A 24,990-nucleotide genomic window follows, 5' to 3' on the forward strand; every position below is an offset into this window, starting at 1 on the left:
TAGAAGGCCTATTGAGGTATGAAAGGGCTGATTCTTTAATACTGGATATTGTTAATGACCACAATAGCTACTTAACTTTGGGTCACCTACTGTGTGCACTCCACTCTACTCACTGTGTCTCATACAGTGCTCCCCACAATCCTGTGAGGTTTGCACCCAGTAGGAATGAAGAACAAAGGTGTGAAACCTAAGTCTCTGTGCCTTCTGGGAAGAACAGTGCTCTGAAAGAAATACCCAGAGGGCTAAGATAGAGTGGTGGCAGTGAGGAGGGCTAATACATGGGGCAACTCAGGCAAGCTCCCATAAGGAGAAGGAGCCAATTTTAGAAAAGAGAAAAGAGCTGCAGACCTAAAAACACTGCTGTGGGAACACACCAGCATGTTCCAAAGCACAGAGTGGCTAGAGCCTAACCAGTGACAGGGATGATAGATGGAGTAGGGCTTTGGTAAGCTGTGAGGTATGAGGCCCTATTTTGTGACTTTTTGGTTTCAGACTGCACTGACAGTTAACAGAGTGAAAACAGTAACTGACACCTATAGTGTGCTCTGCTGGATGCTTTACAATCTTTCAAGCAACTCTGTGAAATGAATAAGATGGGGAAACTGGGGCACAGAAAGGTTAAGTGACTTGCTCAAGGGCTTACAAGTGGTAAAACTGAGTCCCAACACAAGAGCCTCTAAAAAAAAAAAAAAAAAACCTTCAGGAAAAACTTTAAAAAGCTAGTTTATGAAGTCTGTTGTTTGGAACCTATTCTTAAGATCCAGAACCAGTAACTCTCAGCTGGTTAAGGTGTAAAGCACTCTGCCTGCATGATCTCATCTAATATTCCCTGAACTGGGACAGGATCTAGCTTCTTATGCAATAGGGCAGTGGAGAAAACTCAGGCCGCACTTGAGAATCAACAGGAAAATATTTTAAAAACAAAAAAGCTTCCTGAGCCCTATGCAGAGACTTAGATTTAATTGTTGTGAGGTGGCTTACACCATCATTGTCTTTTTTAAAACTCCCAGTTTATTTTCATGCGCAGTCTAGCTTGAAAATCTTTGTTCTAGGGTAGTGGTTCTGAACCAGGGGCAGCTTCCACACCTCCTGAACCCCTAGGGATCACTTGGCAATGGCTGGAGACACTATTGTCACAATGGGGAGGAGGTTGCTATTGGCAAATAATGGGTGGAGACCAAGGATGCTACTCAATGACCTACAATACACAGACCAGCATCCACCATAGAGTAATCCAGTTAAAATGTCAATAATGACGAGGTTGACAAGCCTTGTTCTAGAGCCTTCACGATGTCTGTGGAAAGCCACCAGATGCTGGATTGGAAAGAAAAATGGTTGAGATCCCAGCACTCCTCCAGGAGTCTGAGCAGGCGGGACACAAGTCCGGTTTCGCGCGTGCGCTCCTGATTGGCGCGTCCCTGTGTCCGTGCTCCTAGTGGGGCGCGACACCGTCTTCTGTGTGCCTGCGCGCTGGAGCGAGAGCGCTGAAGCTAGTGTGCGCCTGCGCGCACCGCCATTTCCTTGCAACCGGAAGCTTGAGTCGCAGCGCCCATCGGGAAATGCGACAGTTCACCGAGCGAAATGGCTGCCCTGGGGGAGAACGGCCTCAGTGTAGCTTTTCTTGCTGCCATGCTGGTTCCGGCCGCTAGATGGTGCGCGAGGATCACAAATGGGCTAGGCCTACCGTTTGGGAGGTTCCCTGGGCTCTCGCTGCCCTTGCCCTGCTGGCCCAGTGGGCTCTGGTGGTGCCACCGACCTTGGGGTTGAAGCAGCCCCTCTGACCACGTGTGGACGGACCATCGCCACAGTCCAGGCGGAGGCGAGAAAGAGGGAGCGAGCTGGGTGCCCGTAAGGAGCTGAACGGGGCTCCTGTGGTCCCCGCCTGTTTGGCAGGGTGCCCCGGCCTCTCGGTCGTTTCTGGCCACTGGCCACTGATCTTCAGAACTGCCCAGGGGCAGGGGCTGTGAACATACGGGGAGGGCAGCGGATCCTCCACCCATGAGGGACCTCCTGGGCAGATCTGCCTGGGCAGGGCTCTGGGGTTCTGTGAAGAGGCAGCTTAATTCCCAAGAGTTGGGCGAGGAAGGGTGATGGGGGCAGGGGGCAAGGCTATCCTGCGGAGTAGTCAAACTGTTCCAAAGTTGATAAACTCTTCCCTAGTCTAACTTGGTCTTGCTTCATCACATGTACAGGAAGAATTGGTATAGTATGGTAATCAGGAGCATGTCTTCCTGTGCATGGTCTTATGCTTAAGCTCTGTCACTCGCTATTTGACCTTGGGTATCATTTTAATCTCTTCTAACCGAGTCCAAGCTCATTTTGCTCACTGCAAGACAAGCCAGTAAGTGGAAAGGCAAGACACTGGGGTAAGGAAAGCGACTTTATCCAGACAGCCAGCAAACCAAGGAGATGGTGGACTGTTGTCCTAAGGAGCTATCTCCCCTTGGCATGAAATTTGAGCTTTATAAAAGAAGCAAAAGAAACTTAGCAAAAGGAGGAATCAGGAGGGAGTGGAGTTAAAAGATGACTGACATATGTAGACATCCCAGGAAGGTTGTGTAATTTCTCTGTCCTTGGTCAGTTTATCTTTGTTTACAGGAATTTGGTCATGTTGTTCCTGTAAATCTTAAACATAGCATAGTCATTTCTGTGCATAATTCCTTATCCCCTTGGGTGAAGTAAGTTTTGGGTAAAGAGTGGTTTTTGCAAATCTTAGCTGTAGCATGCCTACATGCAGGGCTAAACAGAAGTTTCTAAGCTATAGGTCACAGTAGCAAGGGAAATAGAAGCAATATGGAGTCAGACATGCTAAGTTTCTTCCTCTTACACTCTGTGTTTGTATTTCCTTACTGTAGAATAGTGGTAATAATAGTTCCTATCACACAGTGTTGTTCTGAGGGTCAAGTGAGTTTGTCAAAAGCATGTAGAACATTTCCTGGCACAAAGTACTATGTCAAACTCTCATTTTATAAAAGACTTCAAGCTAAATAAAGCAGCCCCAGAGGAATGCCTCCTTCCACCTCAAAAAAACACTGGGAAAACTGGCCTCTGCTTCCTTTTACCAGCTTATTGGCCTGATTTCATTTAATAAGACAGAGTAGTTCATTTCTTCCCCAGCAAACTTTTGTTATTAGACTTTACATCTAAAACATAGGCTGTTTTCCTCTTTGTTATGTTGCAAGTCTCAGATTTTCAGGTTTATGTTCTTTCTGCATGAGAATATGTGAACTTTAAGCACATGTATTCACTGTGAAGAACCATTGACAACTAGCAGAGGAGTCTTTTGGGGGTAGTTTAAGAATGGAAGGTATTGTTATCTTCCATGTGGAGAGTCTGATTGTGTCAGGAATTGGCAGTAGCTGTGTTAGGCTACTGGATCTTTGATCTAGTTACAGGCGTATCTCTAAGCACGTGACTTCCAGGCAGTTCATTAGGGGCATGGGAGACCTCTGGGATATTACATTGCTCAGCAAGACTGCCTGTGACTGTTTTAGTAAGATTTACTTTTTATAGGTCAGGTGGATTACAACTCCTATAATCATAGTGGCTTTGCTCTGAGGCCTAGGGCAAAGGAACCTTATTCACCCACTTGCCACTGTGTTGCAGTAGACCCCAAAATTACTCTTTGCAGAAATCTTGACTTGATTCACAAACTTCATAAGGAAAATCTCTGTTACTGTAATTCTATAACAGATAGGAGATGGGACAGCACTCTGATTAAGTCCATGGCAAAGCTAGCTCCAGGCTTACAGAGGCAGGAAACAAGCTCTTTGGGCTTCTACGTTTGTTTTTGGCTCAAGCATGTATGTCACAGATAAGGGTGGAGTGGGTGTGTCAGGGTATCTTGCTGACTAAGGGACTGGCATTATCTGAGCAGACCACTTTTGGTATCTGGCTGGGCTGCAGCAGACCATTAGGGTAGAAGCAGCACAGGGAGACACAACACCCACTTGCCTGCAGATCTGCCTGGGCAGCTGGAAGTGGTAATAAGTTTATTGTCTCTGCTGGGATATTTTTGTTCCTCTCACCTGAGGCTGAAGAGTCGCATTGCTTTCAGGGCATACTTTGCAAAAAGTATGGTCACTGCTCCACTTGAAGCATGAAGGCAGGAGCATGCCTACTATGGGATTAACTTCTATGAATAAAAGATCCTAGGGCTGGAGGTAGCTGGTAGTGTGATCTTCTTGTTCCAGGGGAGCCTCACCAGTGATTGGAGGCAGGCTGCTGATGTTGGGAGAGTTGAGTTTAGCCTGACTCTGTGTCCCTGGCCTAGTGGTCATATAACATCTTTGAGGCCTCCAGGAAGCAGCACCTTCACACTAGAGGTTAAGGAGGAAGCACCAGGAGAAAGAATGAGACCATTGGAAGCACCTCATATGGGGATAGAAGGGTGTGCAAGTGTAGGCATGATGTGATTCCAAGGAGGAAGAAAGATCTCCCTTGATGCCTAGACAGCTGAGAATCCGCTTCCTCATTGCTAGATTGAGGGTATGGCAAAATCATCAGAGGCTCATGCTTTCTCTGGTACAAGTGGGGACTGCCTTTGGGCTCCTCTCTTCCCTACCCTCTGGGAGAGGAGCCTGTTATGGCCACAGGAGGTGACATCAGCATGCAGTGGGTGAAGAAAAACTGGTCCCAAAGTCTCATTCCATAAAGGTGTTCACTGTTCCTCAGCACCTTGGCTGATTCTGAAGACAAGAATGTGGCTGCCAAGGTGGGAGAGACCTGGCAGGAAAAGCCTGCAGTCCTGAGAGGTGGCCATGGAGACCCAGCTGCACCCTCCCAGCAGTCTGCAGCTCCCAGGACCCCAGAGCAGCAGAGCATCCCCAGAAGACCAGAGCAGCTTGTGGAACTGGACAGCCAGGCCAGCAGGTAAGTATTAAACTGTGCTGGGTCCCTGCCTACCTGAGCTGGAGAGTTGTCAGGGGCCATGACCCAAGTGGGACCCACTCTTACCCCATGTTCATGCCAGTGCCTGGCACATCACACACCAAGGTGTTCAAACTCCTGCTCCATGAGTGGGATTGGGATAGTGACTCCCTGGGTGCAAAGCAGTGTTTAGGGGCTTCCTACAGCACAAGTAGTTGGGATAGGGCTGGGATAGGAGCTGGTGTATGTATGCAGAGGTAAGAAGCCCTGGCTAATTTCTGACATGTGGACCAGGAAGGAGGTCTCCCAAGATGGGGGTCATAAGTAGGAAGAGGACTATTTGTGTGTGTAAAATGGCACTGTGTGTGTGTGTGTGTGTGTGTGTGTGAGAGAGAGAGAAAGAGAGAGAGAGAGAGAGAGAGAGAACATTCTTCAGACAACCTCATCCACTCTGCAGCCCCTAGTATAATCTTTACTCAACTCCAGACCTACTGGACATTATTGTCCAGATTCCCTGTAGGCACTTTACATTCAGCATAACTCAAATGACCTTATCATATCTCTGCACAGCACCTCTCCCCAACTTCCTTGCTATATCTCAGCTCATTCTTTCCACAGCTTGCGACCATCACCATCCACTCAGTTGACCAATTCTGAAATCTTGGAAAAGCCTTGGCTACCACTTTCCTTCAACTTTACATTTTATAAGGCAATAAGACTTGTGGCCTTATCATTTCTCTCTTGACTGAGCAAATAGTTTCCTAACTGGTCTCCTGCATCATCTTACTTTATAATGCCTGGCCTGATTCTCCACATGGCAGCTGGAGCGAATCTTCCTACAAGTCATGTCTGATCTGTTCATGATTAATATAGCATTAATGTTATTAATGCCAGTTTTGTTGTTGTTTAATGGATGTGGAGTTTCCCTGGTCTCTTGTTTATACTGCTGGCCTCCCTTCCTCCTCTTTTTCTCTTGGGCAGGAATGGCTAATTGGTTGCCACATCGGGAACAGAAACTGCATGGATCCAACTTGGCCACCAATCTTCCTTGTCTTTGGAAGAAAATGGCTTCATATGTACAGCCAAGAAGGTTCCCCCTGGATTTTTTGCTTTTGTCTACAAGCCCCTGGGGTCAGTTGTCCAGCCAGGCTCTTGGCTGGGTGAGTAAGGCCCTGTGGTTCAAGGATGTAAGGGGTGCCCTCCTTTTTGCCTCTATGTGTAAAGCCATCAGCTTCATCAGTGGACCTTTATCTCCATTTTCTGTTCTTTTGTCTAAAAAGAGGTGTTAATTATTGGCCCCCTAAAACTCTGAGTCCATACAATGAAAAAAGATAAAAATAAGAGCTTACAAAGGCAGATTGGGTCAGAATCCTGGCAAATAATATTGAAAGGTCTTGTAGCAGAAGAGGATCTGAAAGGGGATACTGAGAAAGAAAGTTTTGGATAAATGGAAGAACTTGGAAAGAGTACTGTCATGGAAACCAAGCTAGGCTGAGCTGACTTTCCAGTATGCTGTGGACCTTTAAATAAGACCACAGGATTTGGTAGAATGGAGTTTATGGCTGCCTTAAATGGAGGGCAGGTCAGGGAGGCAGAAAGGTTTGGTTGACTTATAGCGGATTGAGGAAGAATTTGGAGGTGAGGTGGTGCAGTTGGTGGAGGTATACAACTCTTTCTAAAATGTTGGCCAGCAAGTGATGGAAATTTGATGGGTGATTAGATAAATACAGCTACAGGATGATAGGAAGTGCTTTCTAGAGTGCATGCCTATGTTCCCAGGGAAGGAAGTACACTGTTGGTAAAGACAGTTTGATATTTGAATAAAGAATGAGCAAATCCAAAGGTTAATGGTCACTGAATTTATGGTGGGCTTAGGGTGGGGTTCTAGAGTCTTGGGAAGGAAGTAGAGGGCTCTGTTTTTGAAACAGGAGGGAAGGATGAGTGCAAATGTAGGTTGGAAGGCAGGGGAAGGAATACACAGAGTAATGTGGGCTACTTGATTTTTTCTGTGAGTTAATGAGCCACACATTGTAAAATTAAACAATATTTTACTTAATGACTAGCCCATGCCAAGCCATGTCCTAAGCACTGGAGATACTGACCTCAAGGAGGCATGGATAGGTTATAATGGCAGCATAGTAGGAGTATGTGACTTGGCTGGCTGCATGGAATCAGAGAAGGCTTCACAGAGGTGACAGTTGATGTTCCTCTTGAAGCACTTTGTAAGGAGGTGAAGGAGGGGCCCAGGAGTAAGGGTAATCTCCTGTGCTGAAGGGTAGATGGCAGTGTTGCATGCTTCGCAGCACCCTGTGGTTTGATATGACTGTGGTTTATGGTGAGAAAGCCGTTGAAAAGTTGACGTTGGGCAGACAAGAGTTAACCTAGCAGGCCTGAGGCTACTCTCTTTAGAAAGGGCTGCTTGTGGGGTGCCTGGGTGGCTCAGTCAGTTGAGCGTCTGACATCGGCTCAGGTCATGATCTCGCGGTCTGTGAGTTCAAGCCCCGTGTCGGGCTCTGTGCTGACAGCTCAGAGCCTGGAGCCTGCTTTGGATTCTGTGTCTCCCTCTCTCTCTGCCCCTCCCCCGCCCATGCTCGATCTCTCTCTGTCAAAAATAAATACACATTAAAAAAATTAAAAAAAAAAGAAAGGGCTGCTTGCAAGATGTGCCCTTGGCTGGCCTCCAGGAACTTGAAGAGGTAAACAGTTCTCTACACTGATATGAAAATTTCCCTAAATGATGAAAATTAAGGGTGGCCACCTGGATCACTTGTACAAACAACGTGCTTTATGCTGAGTGTTTGCTTGCCTCCTGGGAGTTGGGAGTTTTGGTTCGTGCCAGGCAGAAAGTTCCTGTGTGACCAGTCTCCAGTAATAATCTTGGGTCGTGAATGAAAATATCACCTTTTTCTTTCACTGATTTTGCTTGGTATCCTTCTATGGTCATAAATCTTAGCCTTGAGGATGACTATTTGCTGAGTCTTGGGAGTGCTCCTAGTGAATCATGGACCCTGGTGGTGGTCTTAGGGTCACCAACACACCATATCAATCTAATAAAGGACAAAAGCCGCATGATCACAGACACAAATGCGCAGAGTCTGACCTTTATGCCTTAACAAGGGCTTGGACTTTCTCCAGAGGACAAAGAAGAGTTAGGAAAGTTTTTTTTTAATTGTTGTAAAATTCACAAAACATAAAAATTACCATCTTAACCATTTTAAAGTATAAAGGCAGTGGCATTAAGTACATTCATGTTGTTATGCAACCAATTTCCAGAACTCTTTCTGTCTTGCAAAACTAAAACTCTTTCTCTATGAAACAACTCCCATCCCCTTCTCCCCAGCCCCTGGCACCCATCATTCTACTTTCTGTTTTTATAAACTTGACTACTCTAGGTTTCTCATAGAAGTGGAATCATGCAGTATTTGTCCTTTTGTAACTAGCATCTTTCATTTAGCATAATGTCTTCAAGGTTCATCCATGTTGTAGCATATGTCAGTATTTCCTTCCTTTTTAAGGCTGAATAATATTCCATAATATAGACATACTGCATTTTGTTTATGCATTCAAGTGTCAAGAGATACTTGAGCTGCTTCCTCCTTTTGTCAAATTTGAATAATACTGTAATAAACATGGGTGTAGAAGTATTTCTTTGAGATCCTGCTTTCAGTACTTTTGGGTATATACCCAGAAGTCGAATTGCTGGATCATATAGTAATTTTATGTTTAAATTTTTTGAGGAACTGCCATACTATTTTCTACGGTGGCTGTTTTCTACCATTTTACATTCCCACATACAGAGCCAGAAAAAATTTTTTTTAATTTCTTTAAAGTTTCTTTATTTCTGAGAGAGAGTGAGAGAGAGAGAGAGAGAGAGAGAGAGAGAATGAGTGGGGAAGGAGCAGAGAGAGGGAGACACAGAATCCAAAGCAGGCTCCAGGCTCCGAGCTGTCAGCACACAGCCTGATGCGGGGCTTGAACTCCCAAACCGCGAGATCATGACCTGAGCCGAAGTCAGATGCTTAACTGACTGAGTCACCCAGGCACCCCCAGAGCCAGAAAAGTTTTAAGCAGGGAAGTGAAATGGTCAGAGTTGTGCTTTAGACTTATTTCTATGGTGGCAGTGTGAAGAATGATCTGGACGTGGGAAGAGTGGAGGCAGGGAGAAGAGCTACAAAGAGGTTCCAGTCCACTAAGTAAGAGATGATGGGGCCCCAGCTAGGGTGGTAGCTGTGGATATGGAAATAGAACTCTTAAGTAAGTAAAATGGACCCAGAATTGGGCAGCTGATAAGACTTGGGGGAGCAGTAAGGGAAAGAGAAGTGTTAAGTCAGAAAGTCATCTTTGTGGCTCAAGTGGAAGAGTGGAGTGTGTGATCCCTTCTGGCCCAGGTTGTGGGCAGAGTATCTCCAAGCTATTTTCTAACTGCCTGGAGCCAATTGAGCAAATGCCCAGTCCATGGAGACACCAAGACAAAGCGGCACACTCAAACAGATTGGCAGACAAGGGCACCTGAGGCAAGGCTCTGACGTTCAGACAGAGGCTCTGCCTGGGCCAGCCTGGATGAATTGCCCTGGCAATACTGTTCTGTTTCTAAGGTGGGCAGCAACACCTTGCAACTGTCCTTCCTTTCTTCCTCCTAGTAGTCCAAATCCCCAAGCATGCTGGGTGTGGTTGTGGAAAAGTCTTCTTTCTAGAACCGTCTAGGTCTTCCATTTCTAGTCTTTGGGTCAGGTCACTGGCATGGCATCTCGGTAGACTAGGCTCATCAGCAAAGGTGACATTTGGAGTCTTTGGGCCAGATTATTAAAGACCACTACTGCTAATAGTCCAAAGTAGCAAGGAGACCCTTAGCCCCATTCTGGGTATGCACCAGGAGGAAAGCCAGTCAGTGCAAACCTCCTAATGGACAAGGCTTGACTAGCCTAGGATTCCAGGAAGTACAGAGGGAAGTAGAGTGAGACCTGCAGGGATGTAGGCAATGATAACAGCAGAATTGTGAGGGAGAGTGGACAGAGGATTGGAAAAATCCCTGTGGGTATTTTAGAATGTATGAATTGACCAGGTTAAACTCTTCCAGAGCCCAGACAGAATAGGGATTTCTCTTGGGTGGTCCAGATATTATTTCACATGGGGACAGTTGGTGTGACCCATCAGGAGAGGATCAGAGGATGATCGGTGCCAAGGATAAAACCTTAGGCTATGGGAGATTGAGTTCTTCCATCAGTTTAGCAAACTTTAATTTTTATAGTTCATTAGATCTGTTATCTCAGATGACCGACAATGATAAGAACAATGTAACTGGGGGAAGGAGAAGAACCTGTTGGATATCTTAGATGACTTAACTGGTGAAATGGATTCCTCAGTCACTTGAAGGAGCCAGAATTCCCCACGTGGGTGTACTTGTTCTCACAAAGGTTTAGCAACAGTAGTGGCAATGACCCTTTTAAAAGGGAACGTTTCAAGCTAGTGAAAGACAGACATATGGTAGTAAGAACATATTTAAGTTACATTTTAAAAATAATTAAAATTATGACTGATAACATTGTGCTGTTGTTTTAATATTTGGCAAGGCAGCACCAAGACAGTGAGGGCACTGACAGATCGCTAGGAATTTTATATAATTTCTGAAATATTTGTATAATTAAAATTTTACCCCTTAAAATTTAACTTAGGAAAGGCTGAGCATTATTATTTTTGGATTTGACACTGCTTCCCATAAAATGTATACAATATTAAATAAATATGAATAGTTTTAGTACTGCTCTTGTTGCAAGGTGAAAGAACAAATAAATCCTTTGGGCCCTCTGGGAAATCTCAGTGTCAGTTTTAGGTGTAAAAGATATTTCAGATTTGATTTGGGGAAGTCAAAATGTCAAATGTTATCAGAAGGTTTGAGGATTTGATAACGATTATGGGATAGTGAGAAATACTACTTGGTTATCTATTAAATCAAAGTGTGAGAAAAAATTAAAGTAAACATAGGAGATAAAATGATTGTAAACACTGTTAGAGCCTTTAAAATGTCTTTTTTAAATGTTTATTTATTTTTGAAGGAGAGAGAGAGAGAGACAGAGCGTGAGCTGGGGAGGGGCAGAGAGCAAGAGAGACACAGAATCCCAAAGCGGGCTCCAGGCTCTGAGCTGTCAGCACAGAGCCCGACATGGGGTTCGAACTCACGAACTGTGGGATCATGACCTGAGTAAAAGTCGGACACTTAACCAACTGAGCCACCCAGGTGCCCAAAGACTATTAGCTCCTTTAAAATTAAGGCCTTTTAAAAATAATTGACATGATAAAGTCAACATAAAGAATAGGATATTAGTTTGATAAGACATAAAAACTTTTCTTTTTAGATAGTGTTCACCTTAAAAATAAAAAGGCAGTTATTTTATCAGCAAAATGGGTTTATTCAGGAATAGCAGAGAATTGCAATTCAGGACACACAAGCTACAGCAAAAGCAAGTCCAAGAGCAAAGAAGAGGAACACTCTATTACAGAAAAAGGAGAAACATTGGGAGGGCTTGTTATAAACAAAAAGTCCATTGGAGTGAACTGGGACTTTGAAGTGTAGCGGCTTTTCCTTGGCTGAGTTGTTACAGTCTCTCATGTGCTGGGCTATTGCTGGGCAAGGAGAAAATCTTCCTCCTGCTGGAATAGTAAAATTTAGGCTTCTTCCTGTTAGTTTTGCAAAGGACACCAAGGAGTGGTAGGGCATGAGAGCTCCCACTTCTGGCTTCCTGACTCCATTTTAGTGAGGTTTTCCTTTATTCATTTTCACAATAGATTACTGGGGAAAAAAGAACTATCATTAACCTTTTATTAAGAGCACACCAGTGAGCCAAGAAACTCTTACTATTTTAACAGAGAGAAAGCCAAATTTTAGTTTTTTATCGGTACAATACTTGATACCAGAGCTCTTTTTGAAAAGACCATAAATAATCTCGGGGCGCCTGGGTGGCTCAGTCGGTTAACCGTCCGACTTCGGCTCAGGTCATGATCTCGCGGTCCATGAGTTCAAGCCCCGCATCGGGCTCTGTGCTGACAGCTCGGAGCCTGGAGCCTCTTTCAGATTCTGTGACTCCCTCTCTCTCTGACCCTCCCCCATTCATGCTCTGTCTCTCTCTGTCTCAAAAACAAATAAACGTTAAGAAAAAATTTAAAAAAAAAGAAAATACTATAAATAATCTCACTTAATTTTAGTAAATTTTGAACACGGCAAATAAAATTTCTTTTCTGTAAACATTTTATAATTTTAAATCTACTTACATTTCATCTTACAAAATTTTTGGAACCACTATTTTAATTTAGGACAAACTTATTCTTTTTCCTTAACAAAAACATATTTTCATACCTTGCATACAAAGTTGTTCTCCTTTGCCTTAATACTTTTAGTAGTCTCATTTATACATATTGATTATAATTTTAAACTGTTAGTAACTTTTATTTTACAGAGAAAAATAGATGTAGATCATTTTGAATTATCTGTCATATACCAGCATTTTGCAGTAGACTAGTAAAGCTTATGAATATATATCTTATAAAACTTTATAGTTATATACTTTTTTATAGTATAATTTTTCAGTGTGCACAAATGAACACATTTATTAACAAATGTATGTACAACCTCTCTGTACTATAAAAAATAAGAAGCAAAAAGTATATAAACTTAAACTTAGGCTTAGTAACTAATATTTCAGTATTTTATCTTACTTAGAAATGATCTAGGTACTTAGTAAATATCTGTTAATTTAATTTAGCATCAATCTAAGGTTTTAAATTTCCAAAAAGATCTTGGAAACTGTCTTTAAGCTGACATGTTATAAAACATAATTACTGCTGAAATAAAGTTTGTCAGAACAATGCCTCAGTTTGATTAAAAGCAAATTTATATTTTTATAATCTATACATAGATTATATATAAAATGTAAAATAATATATTTTATAATATAATACTATATTACATCTAGTAGATGTAATACTAGCTTACGTGGCTAGTTAAACCATTTAAGTCTATGAAGATTATACTCAAGTATAATAAAAATACGTGTGGGGCACTTGGGTGGCTCAGTCGGTTAAACATCTGACTCCCACTCAGGTCACCATCTCGCAGTTCATGGTTTTGAGCCCCGCATCGGGCTGTGCTGACAGTTCACAGCCTGGAGCCTGCTTCTGATTCTGTGTCTTCCTTTCTCTCTGCCCCATCTCCCATTCATGCACCTGCACTCTCTGAAAAAAATAAATATTAAAAAATTAAAATACGTGCTTCTATTATATGTAAGGTTGATAACTCACAAGACAGCTGTTTTCATTAAATTAGGAATATTAAACTAGTCTTGTTTGCCAAAGATTTAGCTAAGTTTTTGAACTAGAATTTTTAAAATATTTGGGTTTTTGTTTTCTTTTTTAAGTTTTTATTTAAAACCTAGTGAGTTAACATATATGGCAAAATTGGTCTCAAGTGTAGAATTTAGTGATTCATCACTTACATATAACACACAATGATCATCACAAGTGCCCTCCTTCATACTTGTCACCCTTTTAGCCCATCACCCACCCACAGTGCTCTATCAACCCACAGTTTGTTCTCTAAAATTAAGAATCTCTTATGGTTTTCTCCTCTCTCTTTTTATCTTCACCTATCTTCATCTCTTTTGTTTCTTAAATTCCACATATGAGTGAAATCATATGAAATTTGTCTTTCTCTGACAGACTTTTTTCGTTTAGCATAATACAGTCTACCTTCATCAACGTTGTTGCTAATGGAAAAAATTCATTCTTTTCAATGGTTGAGTAATATAAATGCACACACACACAACATTTTCTTTATCCATTCATCAGTCAATACACATATGGGTTCTTTCCATAGTTTGGCTATAGTTGATAATGCTGCTATAAACATCAGTGTTCATATGCCCCTTTGAATCAATATTTTTATATCCTTTGGATAAATACCAAATAGTGAAATTGCTGAATGGTAGGATAGTTCTATTTTTAACTTTTTGAGGGAATTCCATACTATTTTCATAGTGGCTGCACCAGTTTGCATTCCCACCAACTTTCTCCACATCCCCACCAATATCTGTTGTTTCCAGTGTTGTTAATTTTAGCCATTTGTGTTAGTTTTTATAAGAATACTGGTTTTTTTTACAAAGTATTAGAAATTGTTTCTTTAATTTATGAAAGTTTTAGGAATATTTAATTTGTGTAAGTGCTTATTTATCTCTAAGTTATTTGGAATAGAAGATAAGGGATTTTATAAATTAATTTGGTATACTCTCCAGAGATAAGAAAATATTATACATATATAACATACATATATACACAAACATATATACATAAACATATAGACAAACACAAACAGAGATCTCATGGCTTTAATTCTAAATTTTCAGCCATGAGCAGGTATAAACACACACACAAATTCACTGGCTTTATGAGTTAGCTCTTGTCTTTGCCCCACTTTATTTTTTACGAGAATTGTGTTTCTGGTGGATGGGTAAATTGAGGTTACCTGCTCCACATGAAGGCTAAAGGTTCCTACTACTATTTGTAGAGGAGGGTTTTAAGAATTTTTTTTTTTGCCTTGATAGTAATCTTATGGAGACTGTATCTAAGCGAGGAGTGAGGGAGCAAGAGAAACAGCCCTTGGGTTGTCTCCAAGGCTCATCTACCTGGATAAAATATCCAGAGCATTTCAAATTAAGTTTTTCAGCTTCAGATGATTGCTTTTGGGGTCCCTGAGATTCTGGAGAGTCCCCAGTGGGGGCAGGGGCTAAAAGACCAGATATTGGTACTAGGCACAGATAATTTGGGATATTGGGAAGCAATAGTAGCTTCAGTGGAGTTGACAAGGAAAAATGAGTCAAGAAGTCACAAGAGTAAGTGTAGACAGCTCTTTCATAATGTTTGGCTGTTGTGGGGGAAGAAACTGAGGTTTTTCAAACTTTTGTTTGTATACTTATCTCTTATCTCAGACATTTAAGTGATGAGCTCTTGCTTCTGCTTCCATTCCACTTTCATCTCCCAGGGAGGGAGGCTGAAGTTCCATTCTGACTGCCATTTATGACCTGCAAAGGGACCCTCACCCCAGATTGTTCATCGTAAAAAGAGGATGAAAATACTATTATCTCGTAATAATAGCTAGGACTACTTAGCAATAAAGAAGACACATACTCCTAGCTGTGAAAATAAGGCTGCCACAACAATACGTATGCACCCGCCTGTGTGTGCGCCAGGCTCCTACGCATTTCAGTGTGTGCGCACCGGGAGCACCACCATTTCCTGCAGCCAAGCGTTCTGACCGCGGTGCCTGCTGGGAAATGTGACCATCTATAAGGAAAATGGATGTACTGGGCAGGGCTTATGCTGCAGTCTTGCCCATACCAGCCACCAGATGGCGCTTGAGGATCACAAATGGGCCAAGGCACATATTTCTGGCCTGGCCCAGAGTCTTTGGGTATTGGTGACCAATTTTGGGGTCATTAGCCCCTTTGAAAACCCAATGAGCATTATGGTCTGTTTCCCTTTTTTCACCTTCACCCAGCCTGCCAGGGGAGCTTAGGGGAGATGCTCCTTCCCAGACAGCTGGGCACTGGCAGGACTGGCTGTGTTCATAAGTCGTCTGAACACTACTGCTTGGGGAAGAGACCAGATGGCTTGAGGCTTTTTAGACAGGACAGATGGACTGGGACAGGGAAGCCTTGCAAAAAAAAAAAAAAAAAAAAAAAAAAGGATGCCAATGGAAGAAGGGGACAGGAATGCCACTTTTTCCAACTAGAAGAAGACTGTCTTTTAAAACCTCATTGAAGTCATCCTGTGTTCTTGGAGACTGTCTTTGTCAGTAGGAAGGGAGCAGTAGTGCTGGGATACCCCCAAAAGGGAGATAGACTCTCCCTGGGGTGGGGGCCGTACTGGGCTCCTCTCTTCCCCACCCTCTGGGAGAGGAGCCCATTATGGCCACAATAGGTGACATCAGCATGCAGTGGGTGAAGAAGGACTGGTCCCAAAGACTCATTCCGTAAAGGTGTTCACTGTTCCTCAGCACCTTGGCTGATTCTGAAGACAAGAATGTGCCTGCCAAAGTGGGAGAGACCTGGCAGGAGAGGCCTGCAGTCTTGAGAGGTGGCCACGGGGACCCAGCTGCACCCTTCCAGCAGCCTGCAGCCCCCAGAGCCCCAGAGCAGCAGAGCAGCCCCAGAAGACCAGAGGAGCTTGTGGAACTGGGAAGCCACACCAGCAGGTAAGCGTTACACTGTGCTGGGCTCCTGCTATAGCCCAGGTTTCTTTTCATGAGCCACCATCCAGAACAAACCCTAACATGTTAGGCAATCCTCTCTGCAGATATAAGTGGCCAGGAAGCAGTGGAAAGGTGACCAGCAATGAGTGCCAAGGGGTAGGTCCTCATGGGCTTCAGTTTGAAGCCATAGCATCAAATCTTTTAGACCAATCCTGGAACAGAGAAGGTGAACAGAGTACCATGTTTTCTGGCAGCCATCTGGAGCATGAAGATCTGGGTCAGGAGAGGGATGTGGAATGCCTTTGCCATTAATGGAGATGGAAGATCTCTGAGGAAGGTGTACCCTGGTGTGAACAGGAGCTCCTATCAGAGATAAAGGATGTTGGATGAACTCTTCCACTGCCACCCCTACAAGGGTGGCCTTGCATGGCAACATTTGGGTGTTCTCTTTGCTCTCTGGAGATCTTTCCCCAAAGCAACCATGAGTTTGGAAGTACGCAAGAGCCATGGGCCTAGAGACAATATATAAGTACCTTCTATGAACCAGTTGTAGGTATCACCCACATTGAGCAAGAAGGCCAGGCCCCTGAGCACTCACCCTCAGGGACTGCATGGTGTACCAATGAATAAACACTATAGCAACAATACCATAATGATAACCATTAGTGTCTGCTGTGTACTGAAAATGTGCAGGCACTGTTCTTGTGCCTTATGTGTACTTGTCTCATTCTCACACCAACCCTATAGGGGAGGTGCTATTATCTCAGATCTACAGAGCAGAGACTAAAGCAGAGGGAGGTTAAATAGCTTGCCAACAGTCATTTGGCCAGGCAGTGGTCTAACAGGGATCAGTACCCAGACAGTCAGAGTCCAGAGCCTGTGCTGCTAATGACTGTGCTCTATTTGTGCTTCTCCATTTGTGATAAGCCCAGAAAAGAAGGAAACTGGGTCCTCTGATGGAGACAGGCAGGGACAAGGAGTGTTGTAGCTCAGATTGTTGGGGAAAGCTTTTCTGCTAAGAAGGATACAATTAAGTTGAGGCCTGAAGCACAAGGAGGAGCCAGACTGGAAAACAACCTGGAAAGACACAACATGGGCAGCATGTACAGAGACCACGATGGGAGAGGGAGCTGAGAAGAAGAGAATAAATGAAGGGTTCTGTGGATGGAGGGTAAGAAGTGAAGTGAGGAGGGGGAAAGGAGACCAGGTGGGCAGGGCCAGGGCTGGATCTTAGATTAGGAGGAGGAGACTATGGGAGGGAGGTGGGATGTTACCTGACCAGGAATAAGAGCCTTCCTGGTGGGGGTCTTCTGTTGCTCACATTGCAGTCCTAGAAGGATCCCCACGGGATTTTTTTTTACCTTGCCCCTTCAGCTCTATTGTCCCTTCAATTATTGTGCTAAGTGTGGACCACAGAATGCCAGACACTTGCTAGTTGTTCCTTCCTCATGCATTCAGTTTCTCCTCATACTCTGGCTCTGTATTTTATCCCCCATCTGTCTTTCCCATGGGGCCTCCCTTCCCAGTCAGTCCACCTCCTCTAGTTTCCATGGTTCATTCCTATATCATAGGGTGACATAAGAATAGGCATAGGATCACTGGGCACATAAAAGCAGGGTACTTTGCCCAAAGCAAGGTACTTCTCTGAGGTGATAGAACAAGTACTCCAGAAGGGTTTCTGAAAGGAGAAGGTGGTGTTGTGTGCAAAGGTATTAGGGCAATTAGTGTGGCTAGAGATTCAGGTGTGTGTGTGTGTGTGTGTGTGTGTGTGTGTGTATGAAATAGTTTGAGAAGATGAAGCTGGGGAGCTAGGAAGTACAAGATCATGATTGTTCTCGCTCCTGCCCACTGTTAAACTAGTTGAGGTCTTGAACACTGGATTCTGTAACAAGGGAGTGATACCCCAGAACCCGGGTCAGGTTGAGACGGCCACATCCAGAACTTGATCTGAGCAGCAACATGTTGGAGAGAAGCCAAATTCATCCCAAGACAATGTATGCCTATAGAGCTGTCCCAAGGCCACTGGAGAGTGGGTAGATGTAAAGGGGATGGCACAAGTTGTGGGGGGGGGCAGTGGTGGTGCCCAACAGAATGCCTTCGATGGCAGCAAGCAGCTATGGCAGCTTTGGGTATGGGACTGGTGACCCAGGAGCAGGCAGAGTGAAAGCAAGTAAGGGCCTGGCCAGAGAAAAACCTTGCAAGCCAGCTAGGAGGTCAGATTCTAGGCCAAGGACTGTGTGTACAGTCAAATGGTGGAGATTCAGAAAAACCATCATATGTGTCAGTTTCTTGCCTCTGCTTGTGGCAAATGCCTTCCAGAATGAGGTACATCCAAGTCTCTTCTTTGGTGATGCCTAAATTCATTTGTCCCTCTCTCCCTTGGCCTTCTATTCTCCAGAGAGTTCTCTGGAGGATGGGGGATAGAGCTGATCCTAGGAAGGGGCTGTCCCATCCAGTGAGGAGGTGAGTTGAGTTGTTCTGTCAAGTCCCTGTCAGCCCAATGGCTCTGCTCAAATCAAGTGAGTCACAGGCCAAGGCCTTTGGCTGTACTGGGGAGTTCTGGGAGGATCTGTAAGATTAAGGTCTTGCCACTGACTCAGTGTTACCTGGGTCACTTAACCTGGATTTTCTTATCTATAAAGTAAGTGGTTCTACCCACTGATCTCAGGAGACTTGTATAACTTGTATAAGGTCCGTGATTTGTGTGGGTTGTTTTAAAAACATTGGCATATTTTTAAACTCCTTCAAGTGCCAGTCTCAGGAGTAGGACCCCAAACCCTATTTGACCTTGGCAGATGTCAGCTCTCAGTGTTGACACACTCCCCCCTCCATTTACTTCCTTCAGGGTGAAAAACCCCTCGAGCTGTATGGTCACTGTTACCGTTACTCCTTCTACTGAGCAGCCTCATGTTTACATCCCAGCCTCCCCAAGTGAATTGGACTCCATTTCAACCAGGTAATAAGAGACAACCTGGGAGGTGTTCTCTGGGCTATATCCCCCCAAGAGCTAAACGACTTGGTTTTTGTCCCATGTCACTTCCCTAATATTAGCTCTAGTGCCACCCCCAATTCCCAGAATCCCATTGGTTAAGGGACCACATAGTGTAGTCCAGATCTCCCCAATTTAAAGTCCTGTTTGTAAGCCTGGACAGAGTCTCATTGTATCCCCTTCCCCCTATCCCAATGTCAATTCCTGGTGCTCTGCCATCTGTAGGACCTTGCTAATAATATCTCTTGAGAAACATGTGGTAAGGCCAGAGAAAGCCCACTGAGGCCAGGGCCTATGTCTGTCTCTCTCACATTATTTACTGCTTCACCTACACTCCTGGCCTCAACTGCAGTATTAGCTATTGCAGGAAGGCTGAGTGATGTGTGTGTATGGGGAGGGCAAGGAGATCAGAGCACTCTCTGGTAACATCAAGCCAGCTTGATAAAGGTCAAATTCAGGGCCATGGTAAGCCAAACATGATGCTGACTTCCAGTTTTGCCACAGGCCTATCTAGGATTGAGAAGGGAGAGATTTTATTGTTGCTAGAGATTCACACAGAGTGGCAAGGACCAACAGTCTACGGCTGCAGTTTGGAAACTATCCGGAGTCAGGGCAAAAGGGAAAGAAAATGCAGTCAGAGAGGAAGATAGGAGGTTCACTTTACTGCAGTCTGGGGAGGTGGGGGACAAGCCTCCCATAGTATAGAGATCTTCATGAAGGAAAGCATGTTGACATTGATTGCAGGGAGCCTTTTTCTAGGGCTCTCACATTTGTACACAGCAAGCTGAACCCACAGCCTCCAATTTCAGCCCAGTCAATAGTACACTCAACAGTGCAGCAGCTCCTGTTTGCCATTTTCCTTGCCTGGTGGCAGTTAGAGCCCATCAGTGCCTCTACCTCCAGGGCTTACCATAAGCTCCTTCACTTCCTCCCAGCCTTGGGACCCTCCTTTGGGCAAGACCCAGTGCCCTGGAATCTTTCAGTATACCTCTTTCTGTTTCACTGTGCTTCTTTTACAGCAAAGGGATTCTCTTCATGAAGGAATACCTGAATGCTAGTGAGGTATCCTCTGGGAAGCCAGTGTCTTCATGCTATGACAGGTAAGAGCAAGTCTCAGATCCTTCCATGATTCTGAATCCCCCATACCTCATCCAGGACTTGGCCCAGAATTGTTTCTGTGTAATCATTTATTGAATGGATGAATGATATAATTGCCCACAGACATGATTTCAAGCTGTTCTACCTAAGTTGGTACCTTTGTGTTCCCCTTTATTGTTAATTCATCCTACATCCTACTTCCAGTGCCATGCCCTTCTGCCTAACTTTTTTTCTTGGTAGACCACAAGCTTTCTTTAGTGAAATTCTAAGAGCATTCCTCTTTACAGAGCTGGCAAAGCCCTTAAGGACTTTTTATCTAGTTAATTCCATCCTGTTCCAATCTCTTTTATCTAGTTAATCCCATCCCTACCATCTCTTAAGCTCCCATGCCCTTTCCAGCATGCCAGGGTTCCTCACATTTAATTGCTGTATGGCCACTGTATGGCCATGAATTGCACACATTTGAGCACACATTTGACTACAGTTTCTGATATATACTTAACTTTTCACTCATCATCTCTATATCTGCTTATTTCCTGATGCCACATGGAAGGATACCTTCATGCCACCTCAGTTAAAAAGTAATCTGCACTGACATACCATTCTCCCAGGAATCTTTTTTTATGGCACATCATCTCATGCCTAGAATGAGGATTTTAGTTACAGAGAGGAGCTCCCTGGCCTTATTTCATGATTGGGCCTCTGGGGATTCTGGACCAGCTTTCATGGGTGTTGTGGGATAATGGACATGGACGTCAAGTTCAAGCCCTAGCTTGGCCCCCATTGGTTGGGTCATTTTTCACAAGATTCTCAACCTTTCTGAGCCTCAGTTTCTTCACCTGTAACTCCTAAGGGTGGTTTTTGTCAGTAACTTTATTGAGATATAATTCACATGTCATAAACTTCCCTCTTTAAAGTGTGCAATTCAGGGGCGTTTAGTACATTCATCATGTGTGCAGCCATCACCACAATATAATCCAATTTTCATCACCCCAAAAGGAAATCCCATAACCATTAGCAGTCTCCCACACCACCAGCCACAGCCCCTGGCCACCACTGATCTGTTTTCTGACTCTATAGCTTTTTTTTAGGGAGGTTTTGAGATTAGAAATAATATATGCAAAAACCCCAGCACCCCCGAGGGAGCTGTCCCTGCCATCCAGCATTTGCCTCTAGGAGTGTTACTTGACTGAACTCTGTCTCCTGGGTTTTCTTCTGTCATTCCCACTCCTCTGTAAACTTTAATTCTTACCATATGACAACTACATTTATTTGAAAAAATGTTAATGTTTATTTTTGAGACAGAGAGAGAGAGAGAGAGAGAGAATGAGCAGGGGAGGGGCAAAGAGAAAGAAGGAGACACAGAATCTGAAGCAGGCTCCAGGCTCAGAGCAGTCAGCACAGAGCCCAACACGAGGCTCAAACTCATGAGTTGTGAGATCATGACCTGAGCTGAAGTCAGACGCTTAACCAACTGAGCCACCTAGGCATCCTATCTAAATTTATTTTAAAATTGAAGTTTACATTCAGTTAAAATGTTATGTCTTATGAAAAAAGCAGAGTTTCTCTATTGGAGGATTGTGTAGTGTATTGTGTTTCCCCCTTTTTCTTTACCTTCCAGGAAGCTTAGAGATAAGCTTAATGCTGAGAAAACACACACACACACACACACACACACACACACACAAACCCAGAACCTGGACTGAAATTCTAGCTCACTCCTTACTCCAAGCATGACCTTAGGCAAATCACTTAACCTCAGAGCAGCAGTTTTTCTGGCTACCTCTCATGGCCACCACATGGCTCCTGTGAGAATGGCAGCTTCACTAAAGTGTATCCCATGGCTTGTAGCTGGTCACACTTTCCTGACAATAGGTTTTTTTTTTTTAATCATTTGTGTTTATTATCAAAAGTCATATTGAAAATGAAGATGCGAAACGGAAAAAAAAACTTCAACCCAATTCCCCCTGTAACTCAAACACAGGTAATATGTCAGAATCTTTCCTTCTTTTGTTTGCTCCCATTCCTAACGTCTGATTTCTGCTGTGAGTGGGCTCTTAGTGACTCACATTATAACCCAGACGCATATGTGGGGAGAAGAGCCATGATCCTTTCCTACTGGTCAGTGAATCTGGGAGGGTGCCTCCTGGAATACACAGCCTTAAGAATCGTGGCCACTGCCCTTGTCATCTTCCTCAGCATGGCAGGTATTCTTTGCCCCCATGCAAGAGCCCTTCTCCAAGAGAATTATGCCTCCCTGGCACCAATTTCAAAGCTTCCACTGCCCTTCAGCATAACAGATGATGGCTGGCCATGCAGAACCATGTCTCAGCTTGTGGCCACAGGATTAAAAATATTATAGAAGCATTTCCGCTCATGAGTGTGGTAGTCATCTGGTTCCCATCTTCTGCCCTCTTCTTCCCCATCACACTCTCTGCAGCATTAGAAGCATTGAAGACTCTTGTGATGTGGAGAAGAAACCTGCATGTGACAGCTCTCTGTACTCTGAGAGGTAAGTCTACTATCTTTCCAGGGAGCTCTCAGGTCTACAGAGAAGAGACAGCTGAGAGACATTTCCACACTAAGTCTATTTGCTTTTGTCTTCCATTTGGCTGCTTCTGATCCACTTGCAGATCTGTCCTTGGGATGTCACACTTGTGGCAACTAAAGCCTTTGGACCCAGCTAAGACAAAGAGGGCAAACTCAAAAGGCTACTGAGAAGGGAAATTATGATGCCTGAAGGCCCAGGGAGCTCATGTTAGCAGGAGAGGCCCTTGGAATTAGAACCTAAATGATCACTTAATTAACCTGTAAATATGACCAGAAAGAAAAAAAAAAACTAAACTACAAAAGACAGCAATAGGTGGAAAGTGAGGAAAAATGGGTTGCTATCATCAAGAAGCCAGAGAGAGCCATTCATGTGAATTCAATGAAGGTGCAGACATTGCTTCATTCAGCAGTTTTTAAAGCTGTCACTAGATGACAGTGGCCACAGGATGGTCTTAATGATAAAGAAGTCATATTTTTAAATTCTTGAAATAAAAGAGAAAGGAGTCTTAGAGATGCAGTTCACTCAGGTCACAGTGAAGGGAACAAGCCTGAAAAGAATAAATAATGTACCTTATGTTACACAGGGAGTTAGTGGCAGAGCCAGGACTAAATCTCAGGTCCATGACTACTCCCAGGTCAGGGGTATTTCTACTGTGTTATCTGACTAACTGTGAGCTGAAACTGGTAATGGTAAAATACATGGGGGGGTGGGGTGGGGAACAGGATTTTGATTAAGGCAGGAGTCTTTAGCAACACTGTTAAGAGACTGAGCCCTACATGATGGAGGGACCAAACTTGAGATGATCATGGTAATTCTGGGCCCTTGAAAGGAGGATCCTGTGTGGCTCCAGGTTGGTAGCACCACCTCTGGCTTCTGTCAGAAGCATATCCAAATCTCTGAAAGAAAGCACTCCCAATTTATGCCTGAAAGAATCATGGCGGGCAGGCACTTTGAGCAGGTTCCCTCTGAGGAAGAAAAGCAGTGGTGACTCTCAGAAACAAAAGCAGGGACCCTCAAAGTGGGAAGATACTCAACCTAAAAGTCGGTATCTAGAACTCCAACATGATGTCCCATCAGAATCTACAGCCAGACTGTCTTTGGGATGGTCATTGGAGTATCACGGGGCAGGGTGGGTCCAAGAGTGTAGGGTCTGAGAGGCAGGGCTTAGTGGCCCCAGGCATGAAGGGAAGCATCATGAAGACAAGGGGCCATGTAGGGAAGACAAGGGCACATGTCCTATAGAAGAAGGCATGGGTCTTCCTGTTCTAGAGGAGAGTAGTGCCCCCAGCATGCCAGGCAAGGGGTCAGGGAGAGGTAAGCTGCCTGGAATAAGAATCAAACCAAGGGGTCCACACATATGATTGTGAGTACGGTGAAGATACATGACCAATTTCTGGAAATATCATGAAGGTCTATAGTAAACTGAGGCCCAGCCAAGGGATATGTAACCAATTTCACACTGCAGAAAAAGATGGCAGGCTGAGAATACAGGCACATAGGGCTGTTTGTGTCAAATCAGAGGGTCTGGCTGCATCACATCAGTAGCCTGCATGCCAGCCTGATTGCCAGGTTCTTGTTTTTCATCTCACAGAACAACTGGAGGGATCTGTACTTACTGCAACCAGGAGATCAGAGACTGTCCAAAGATTACCCTAGAGCATCTTGGCATCTGCTGCCATGATTATTGCTTTAAGGTAAGGAAGAAGGGTGGTGCTGCTAACATCGTCCAGACTTAGGGAGCCTCGTGGATCAAAGACTAGAAAGAAGGCTTGATCTCTGTGTGATTGTGCTCCATGCCAGAGGCTTGGGAGAAGTGGAAACTGAATGAGTGGATGGAGTTGAGGATGCCAGCAGTCATTTCCACGGTGCTCAGCATCTTTTGCAAACTGGAAGCCAGAATGCCTAATCAGCCCAGGGCAGCCATGGAGATGGTTGGAGACCTAGACACCTAGGAACTCATGACCCCTCTTATTCAAGACTGTCTGCAGGAAGGTCCACTGTAGATGACTGGCCACTTTTGTCCTTCAGATATCCACTAGAGTGGCAGGTGTGAGAGTCCTGAGGACAGCAGAGCTACACTGTTGTAATAGCCTTCCCTTTCATTAGGTTTTCATATCACCTTCCTTTGGACCTTAAATATCACAATTAAAGTCCCTCAGCCCTCCTACAACAGCAATGGCTTACTTTACATATGACCCCAGGTTCAGTGTCCTTTATGGGCTACCTCACCATACCCTTATGATAACC

At 44.2% G+C, this 24,990-nt stretch overlaps 1 protein-coding gene across 19 annotated transcripts in view; it reads left to right on the top strand.

The window, feature by feature from the left end:
• Positions 1-24,990, top strand: part of LOC123383351 (zinc finger protein 185-like) — a 50,931-nt gene that overhangs the window by 22,235 nt on the left and 3,706 nt on the right. For 11 of the 19 annotated variants that reach the window (XM_045050725.1, XM_045050732.1, XM_045050737.1 and 8 more), the window contains 6 exons: positions 4,657-4,872; positions 15,893-16,108; positions 18,951-19,061; positions 20,114-20,194; positions 22,633-22,704; positions 24,335-24,437. In XM_045050725.1, the coding sequence (XP_044906660.1) occupies positions 4,657-4,872; positions 15,893-16,108; positions 18,951-19,061; positions 20,114-20,194; positions 22,633-22,704; positions 24,335-24,437 (799 nt within the window). The remainder of the gene's footprint in view (positions 1-4,656; positions 4,873-15,892; positions 16,109-18,950; positions 19,062-20,113; positions 20,195-22,632; positions 22,705-24,334; positions 24,438-24,990) is intronic. The other 8 variants (XM_045050729.1, XM_045050728.1, XM_045050738.1 and 5 more) reach the window with 4 other exon arrangements.

The sequence above is a fragment of the Felis catus genome, chromosome X, assembly GCF_018350175.1.
Source record: "Felis catus isolate Fca126 chromosome X, F.catus_Fca126_mat1.0, whole genome shotgun sequence".
Classification (NCBI taxonomy): domain Eukaryota; kingdom Metazoa; phylum Chordata; class Mammalia; order Carnivora; family Felidae; genus Felis; species Felis catus.